The sequence below is a fragment of the Monoraphidium neglectum genome (assembly GCF_000611645.1).
Source record: "Monoraphidium neglectum strain SAG 48.87 unplaced genomic scaffold scaffold00287, whole genome shotgun sequence".
Taxonomy (NCBI): Eukaryota; Viridiplantae; Chlorophyta; class Chlorophyceae; order Sphaeropleales; family Selenastraceae; genus Monoraphidium; species Monoraphidium neglectum.
Window position 1 is genome coordinate 2,490 of NW_014013341.1, and position 7,927 is coordinate 10,416.

At 62.4% G+C, this 7,927-nt stretch overlaps 2 protein-coding genes across 2 annotated transcripts in view; both read right to left on the reverse strand.

Annotated features, from left to right (window-relative positions):
- Window positions 1-5,020: 5,020 nt before the first annotated feature.
- On the reverse strand, window positions 5,021-5,441 carry MNEG_2518 (hypothetical protein; the record flags this gene model as incomplete). Its single annotated transcript, XM_014049000.1, has 1 exon — window positions 5,021-5,441. A coding segment is annotated over one exon (421 nt), but the record flags the coding sequence as incomplete, so codon positions are not given.
- Window positions 5,442-5,684: 243 nt separating this feature from the next.
- MNEG_2519 (hypothetical protein) overlaps window positions 5,685-7,927 on the reverse strand; it is a gene marked incomplete at both ends in the record, with an annotated part of 3,345 nt that continues 1,102 nt past the window's right edge. The window contains 4 exons of the mRNA XM_014049001.1: window positions 5,685-5,736; window positions 6,156-6,365; window positions 6,694-7,046; window positions 7,226-7,824. Coding sequence (XP_013904455.1) covers window positions 5,685-5,736; window positions 6,156-6,365; window positions 6,694-7,046; window positions 7,226-7,824 — 1,214 coding nt within the window. The remainder of the gene's footprint in view (window positions 5,737-6,155; window positions 6,366-6,693; window positions 7,047-7,225; window positions 7,825-7,927) is intronic.

Genomic DNA, 7,927 nt, shown 5'->3' on the forward strand with positions numbered 1-7,927 from the left:
CCCCAGCACAGTTTGCATTCGCCCAAGCGCAGGCCACAATTTTTGAGCTATTACAATGCCAACACGACCAGCGGTTGCCTGCACCAGACTTGAGTTCACCTCCTCGCCATCCCAGCCAGCTTAGCGCCACGGCGTTCACACAGTTGACCAAGAGGAAAAGCTCTCGTGCCTGCTGTAAGGCGCATGAGCCACAATGGCAGCCATGTGGTAACCTGCAGTGCATAACTAGTCCACCTGAGATTGAATCCAAGCATCGACATCGCTGTGCTTGAACATGAAAGCTATGAGCAAGCATTCACGCCAATACCACGGGCAACCGGCATTTCTTGCCCAGCGCAGCACGTCCAGTTGACCATTGCGCGCTGCCTGGTTGCACGTGTGCTGATCCCATGGGCAGCCAGCGCCGTGTGCCCAGCGCAGCAGCTCCAAGTGACCCTGACCAGCTGCCGCGCTGCATGTCGATGCATCCCACGGGCAGCCGGTGCCGTGTGCCCAGCGCAGCAGCTCCAAGTGACCCTGACCAGCTGCCGCGCTGCATGTCGATGCATCCCACGGGCAGCTGGTGCCGTGTGCCCAGCGCAGCAGCTCCAAGTGACCCTGACCTGCTGCCGCGCTGCATGTCGATGCATCCCATGGGCAGCCGGCGCCGTGTGCCCAGCGCAGCAGCTCCAAGTGACCCTGACCTGCTGCCGCGCTGCATGTCAATGCATCCCATGGGCAGCCGGCGCCGTGTGCCCAGCGCAGCAGCTCCAAGTGACCCCCGGCCGCAGCCGCGCTGCATGTCAATGCATCCCATGGGCAGCCAGCGCCATGTGCCCAGCGCAGCAGCTCCAAGTGACCCTGACCTGCAGCTGCGCTGCATGTCGATTCATCCCACGGGCAGCCAGCGCCATGTGCCCAGCGCAGCAGCTCCAAGTGGCCGTTCTGTGCAGCCATCACGCACGTGTTTTGGTCCCAGCAGCACTGCTCAGACCGCGCCCATTGCAAAATTTCACTGTTGCCGCTAAACGCTGCACAATCGCACGTCCACTGGGTCCAGTGGCAGCCGACACTGCGCGCCCAGCGCACCACTTCCAGATGACCCCCCTCCGCGGCTGCATCGACAAGCCCGCAGCCCAAAGGGCACCCGGCTTCATGGAGCCAGCGCAGGGCCTCGAGATGGCCAAACTCTGCCGCCGCCTCGCACGCTAAGGAGTTCCATGGGCAGCCGGCCTCACGGAGCCAGCGCAGCGCTCCGAGGTCGCCAAACTTTGCCAGTGCCGCAAAGGTCCTTTCATCCCAGGGGCATCCCGCCTCGTGCAGCCAGCGCAGCGCGTCGACGCGACCATGTCTTGCTGCCGCTAGGCATGTACATGCGTCCCAGGGCCACCCAGCCTCGTGCGCCGCCTGCAGGACCTCCAAATGACCGCCGCCCGCTGCAGCGCAGCAGACTGCCCTGTCATCACTGTTCCCCCGTTGTTTCGCCCACTGCACTGGTTCGACGTCACCGCGGCCCGCAGCAAGGCAGGCCGCAAACCAGCGCTGCGTGGAGGTCAGCTCGGGCCACGCCGCCTGCATAGACCACAAAGGCGGCTCGAAGTCCACTGGAAGCGATACGCGCAACCGTGCGGGCCAGACCCACCAAGGCTGGCTGTTGCAGGGCTGCGTCTTCAGGGAAGTGCGCTTGAGTGCTGCCCATTGCCGCCAGCGGCGACTGAGTGCGCCGACCGTCACGCACTGCTCGCCCTGTGGCAGCCGCTCAAAGATGGCTGTCAGGATGTCGGCGTTGCTGATGCCCTCTGGCACAGCGGCGGCCGTGGGGTCGCCGCCACTGTCGGCGTCAGTCCGATCATGCAGGAGCAGCGACGGCAGCATGGCTTGCGAATTTGGCAAGGGGATCCTGGTGTTGTCCACGCGCGGTCGCCACCTGGCACTGCCTGTTGCTGCCTGCAGCTGCAGCTGCGGACATCGCTCGCCAGTTGTGAAGACACTACTGCTGCTGCTGCTGGTTTTGTGTTGATGGCAACCAGGCGGTGTTGGCAGCACCCGCCTGGGAGACACCTGAGCAGCACTGGGCCACACTCAAGCTTTGGACGAGAGGAGGGAGGTCACCGCTGCGATGGCTGCTGACCAACGCACCACTGCAGAGGGGTGGCACGACGCGTCGCAGCAAGGCCAAGGTCAGGGATGGCCCCTCTGCATGTGCCGGTTGCGGGAGGCTCAACATATTACTCAATTATTGACTCTGCACTTCCAGAACATCCACACAGGCAGGCCGAACGGCCTGCAGCTTCACCCCTTCGCTGTGCGTCAGTGAGATCAACATACAGCATGCAGCGATGGGTGGCGGCAGCCCTGAAGCACACCCACCCTCTTGGTTTGATGAGAAGCTAGCTAGTTCCACAGGTCAGGGTGCTCCCAGATTTGAGCGCGAATTGCAGGCAGATCGTGCCGCAAAATCGGGTGTGTTCTGAGCCTCGCAATAGGCATATTGAAAGTACTAAATTGGCAGGGTCGAGCGTTATATTGCCTGCATGCGCTGAAGCGGCCTTTGCCATGTGTTTCATTGGCATGACTGATGTGCATGGCCGGCAATGTCATCCGCATGATCAGCATGACGGCTTTGCGAGTTGTGCCCGCTGCACAATGCTGAGGCCTTTGTCAAAGCCACCATCATGCAAGCTACGGTAAATTATAGTTACATGCGCCATGATTCAACAGCCCCAACAAGAGTCCATCAACGGATGCTGCGGCCACGAGCAGCGCCCTAGGAATCCATTCACTGGGTGGGTGCCGCCTCTGCAAACTTATGCAGTGAGGCCTGAGGTTGTTTGTGATCGTGCGCCCAGCCTGAGCATCACCATGTGTGACACGTGCATACATACACACTCACTTCAACAGCCTATAGCAGGCGGATACATACCATGGGAAGGCAGTGTGTTTCTTGCTGGCGCAACACATGCGCTCAGCTGGAAGTTGCGGGTGACGACAGCAGTGATGGTGGGGCACATTTGCCATGGTTGCCGCAGACATGAAAACACAGCCAGTGTGTGCTGGCATTTAGCAAGCACAGAGGACCACAGAAGTTTTGCAGGCCAAGCGAGCGGCTGGCTCACGCCGAGGTGGTTGACCAGGCAGCAGGGGCTTGCGCCAGGCAGACAGCCCTGCAATTTTGAGTCTACTTACAAACACAAGTACTGCATGGCTTGAGGTTGACCGCACACGCGGCAGTTCGCTTTTGAACTAGAAACGGCACATGGCTACGTACAAATCAGTGACCAGGGAACCCGGGCAAGGGGCACACAGAAAAGCCGCCCCACACGCGGCAGTGGCAGGGACCATGGCCGCAGTATGGCAGGACAGCCGACGCCATGCGAAAAGCGACGCCAGGCAACCACCACAGCGCACGAGACTGCTTGGCTTGACGCGAAATAACAGTTGCGTGCCAATGGCTCCGCAGGGGTGTCGCGGCTCGCATGCATTATCTCTGCAGCGCAGCCACCCGGCTGCAGCGCAAATGAGCGCCGAGCACTGCAGGCCAGAGAGCTCGCTGAAGCGCCCCTGTGCATCCAGGAGTATACGGCCAGCTTCGTCTTGCACACATCAAGCCATATGACATGCCGCTGGCGAGCCACGGCACTGAGCGGGGCGCAGGTTGCGGGGCACGAGGAAATGGGTGGGGCATGGGGCCTGGGGCGAGGGGGCAAACGGGAACGCCGCACGGCGCACGGCGCAGGGCGCACGGCGCAGGGCGCACGGCGCAGGGCGCACGGCGCAGGGCGCCCCGTGCACGGGGCACGGGACAATCAGGCACAGGGGGCCGGCCGCGGGGCGTGGCACAGTGTATGTGGCTTGAGCACAGGACGTGGGGCCCCAGGCGCGCGGCGTGTGAGGGGCGCGCGGCGCAGCACGCCGCACGCCGGCCACACACATGCAGCAGCCCGTCCGGGCAGGCGCCTTTCAAGGCCTCCTGGCGCCTCGGGAGCTTTGGAGGCTGATGGCGTTGATGCTCTCAATGAGGTCCTGGATACTGCCCACGTCCTCGGGGCTTGTCAATGGGCTTGGTGGGCAGGGGCTTGATGTGCATGACCTTCATTGCTGCGATTGCATCCTCCAGGGCCGACGAGACGTCCTTCTGCGCCGGCCGCGGCTGCTGCGGCGGCTGCGGCTGCTGCGGGGCCCGCGGCAGCGGCCGCAGGTGCCGCCGCGCCAGCGGCTCGCCAGAAGCCGCTGGATCTTCGCCGCCTGCATCCTGGCCCTCCCGGCTTAACAGATCCGGCAGCGTTCCGTACTACGAGGAATGTACCATGTGGTTGCACAGGAAGGAGGGGTAGGGGGGAGGAGGGTCGCAAAGGCGCCCGCCCTCTGCATACAGCTGCAACCTTGTTTTCAGATCACCGTTAGAGGGAGCCGCCCTCTTTGCGACAACGAGGTGCAGGTAGCTGCTCCTGCATGGCTTGGAGCAAGCAGCCGGCGCCTTCCACTTGCGTGCAAACCCGTGCATCAGCCCCGGTGATGTGCAGGGGTGAGGGCAAGAGCATACCAGGCACAAGCGCTTCTGCAACCCTTGGAGCAATGTGCGACATACTAGATCTAGACAGGACCACCACCCGCTCTTGCTTGCAGCCACTCACGTATATCACGTAGACCCAAAGCAGGAGGAAAAGCATCCCTGGCAGGCACGCGATGTGCTCGTCCGCTTCTCCTATTGCAGCATGGGCTGCAAGGAGTGGCGAATTGGGGGTCAGGGGAGGAGTGCATGGCCCACGAGGGTGGTGACAGAGTGGATGGGATCAGCATTTGCAGGTTTGTACGTCAGACAGCATCACGTAAAAAGACAGAAACTGACATGCACACTCTGCTCGCCGAACGATCCTCTGTCTGGCGACAGCGGCACGGGCACGAGCACTGTCTCTGCAGTGCCTGCACCGTAACCTCGGGGTGCACTGCGCCACACGCAGCCCGGCCCCGCGCTGGTGGGCGGCGCCGCCACGCTTCCCCTGGTCCCCAGCGGGCCCGGCGGGCCCGTTATGGTGCACACCTGCATATTCCTGCGTTACGTCCACGAGGTCGATAAGGCTCGCGACCATGGGGAGCACCTTGTCGGCAGGCTCGAGGCCGAACCTCGCCTCACTGTACGAGAACACCCCCTCCGCCAAGCAGCCAGCACTGCTCACGGCATCATGGACACGCCTTAGCTCATCTAGCTTCTGCTGCAGAGCATCTGCCTCGTTTGTCGCGTCCTGGGCCTCCTCGGCATCCCCGCCCTCCGCGGCCTTCTCGCGCCGAAACAAGATCTCCTCCGGCAGCTCGCGGATGGCACCTCGCGCGTATGCTATGCGCTTTCGAACCGCCCGCAAGGCTGCAGCACCCTTGGCGAGGATGGTGTCGATCAGACGTTCGGAGTTCGGGATCCCAGCACACGCGTAGCTGAGCACGTCGTTGATCGTGAGCTGGGACATATCTGCCGTAGAGATGTATAATTATCTAACGAGGGTACATTCAGGTGCGAATTTTAAATTCAGGCAAGAGCCATGCTCTTGGCCGGCGGCACCGTACTGCCCCGCGCACTGCTGCTGTTCTGTGGTGGGATTCGGCACGATGGATGTGCCAGGTTGGGTAAGGGACGCGGTGGCCATGGAACATATAATTTTTTATCAGAAGGCTGTTCTGCACTGTCTGTACATTGTGGCAATGCCAGCTAGCTAGTCAGCACTACTAATTGCTGGCAGGATTGCAGTGCCAGCGCGTTTGCGCCTGCAGCCAAAGCATAGCAGGGCCAACACATGGGACGCAACAGTGTTGTCAAGAAAGCAAGCCACGCTGATGTTGCCAGGGAGTTGGACTTCAAACGTCCCTTTAACCATAGTCAGCATCCTTGGCAGCGCAATCTCTATCTGCTGCGTTCCTGGGCCTGCCCCTACTGACCTAATTGTTTTTGGACACCACGTGTGGCGTGATCAGGGGGGCGAAGTGATACTGAATGAGTATGTGGCAACCTGTGAGGTGACAAGCTGTGCAGCACACCTAATCAGCGAGATCGCTGGTGGCCATAACTTCATTCCAACCTTACAGGCAACAGGGGCTTGACGAATTCCAAAGCCATCATCCTTAGGCCGTCAACCTTCGCTTTCTCAGCAGCGACTTCGTCCTTTGCAAGCTCAAACCGGGTTGACCTGAGCTGCGCCGCGACCGCCCCCCCTCCTGCGCCGCCCTCGGTCGCGCGGCCGTCGGCCAGGTCCTTCTCCCGCCGCGCGCACAGCAGCACAAACCAGCGCAGCTTGACCTCCTCGTGGCGCCAGCCCAGCTCGAAAGTCAGGCGCTCGTCCATGAGCTCGAAATCCTGAAGCTCCTCCAGGTGTTTCAGCAGCTGCCACACCGCTGGCCTGCGGCAAGGGGACGGGAGTGTAGAATTTGTTTTGCTTTTGGGGGGGCGGGGGACGGGCAATATGGAAAGCTTTCATGTTGGGAACATCGAGAGACTGAGAGACCGTGTCTCACTGCACACTGTGACGGTGTGCGCCGCCCAGATGGGTCCTCCTGCACACTGTTGCCAGAGCAATGCAAACTCTTGTTTTGATTGAGCAGTGACCCCAGCTGGCTCAACCCCTGCGGTCAGCGACTCCCAGCTGGGCAGCCTGGCGCCCAGCACGTGCCCAACACCATCCCTCTGTGACAGCCCGACGACCTGCAAAGCTGCGTGCGCCCAATCACCTGTGCGCCGGGTCCTTGTGGAGGCATGGAAGGACAAAGTCCTTCACAAGGTTGGGCACACCCAGGCCGCCCAGCACTTTGTCCAGGGCGCTGACAGGGTCGTTGCTCGCGTGCGCCACCCTGACCGCCTCGCGCAGCGCCATGGCCTCCCGCTGCACCAGCACCAGCTGCAGCGCGACGATGCCGAACGCAAACACGTCGGACGCCGGGGACGGCTGCAAGCGCTTGGCGTCCAGCTCTGGTGCCATGGTCTCCTCAGAACACCCTTGCACAGAGACGAAGCTGCCGGCGTCCTCTGGCGCCCTCGGTATAATGTAGCACTTGTCAAAGTCCAGCAGCACAGCCTGCAGGCGCTGTGCACACAACGATTTGTGAAGAGGAGGGGCGCGCGTTTGCACAGAGTTCAAGTCCTTGGCTTGCTGCAATCTGTCCCCCACCAAGTAAAGCCGCTGCATCCTGACACGCCCAGGTGCGTGTTCCACAATGCCAGAGCTGGCTGTGCGGGGCCCTGCGCCCGGCCTCCCGGGCTCACCCCGTGGTACTGCAGGCCAATGTTGTCCAGTTTCAGGTCACCCTTCACCAAGCCGGCGCTGTGCAGGTCTGGCAGCCCCTCCAGCACCGAGACAAGCACGCACCACTGATCGGACCAGGGGATGCCAGCAGACAGGGGGCGCAGCAGGCAGCCCGCCCGCGTGCCTTTGACGTCGCGCGCGCCCTCGGGCATCTTTCGCTCCAGGTCCGGCAGCTGCAGCGGCATGCGGCGGCTGCCAGGGACGGTGCTGCCCTTTTGGAGGAGGGATTCCAGCATCTCCGGGCACAGCACCTTGACCTGCAGCAGCCGGAACCCGCCGTCCTGCATGGGCTGCAGCTCGACGCGGAAGGTGGTGCGAAGGGTGGGGGAGCGCGCCAGGAGGGGCAGCAGGCCGCCGAGGCGGCAGGCGAACGCCAGCACCTCGGCCTCCTGCGTAATCTCGAAGTCTTGCACTTTGACCGCGACGTCGATGATGAACGTGGGGGTCACGTACAGCCGGCCCTTGAACACGTTTGAGCTGAGGCCTTTGCCAAGCAAGGCGAGCGGGTCCTCTGGTCGGTACCTCAGCTGGCCCGGGTCCCCTATGAAGTAGGCACGACCTGATGCGGGGGTCGGTGGCGAGCGCCAGACGGCAGTCAGGGGGGTGGAGCGCTCGAGCCAACGCCCTAGAAACAAGCAGCCAAGCCCCCCCCCCCCCCCCCC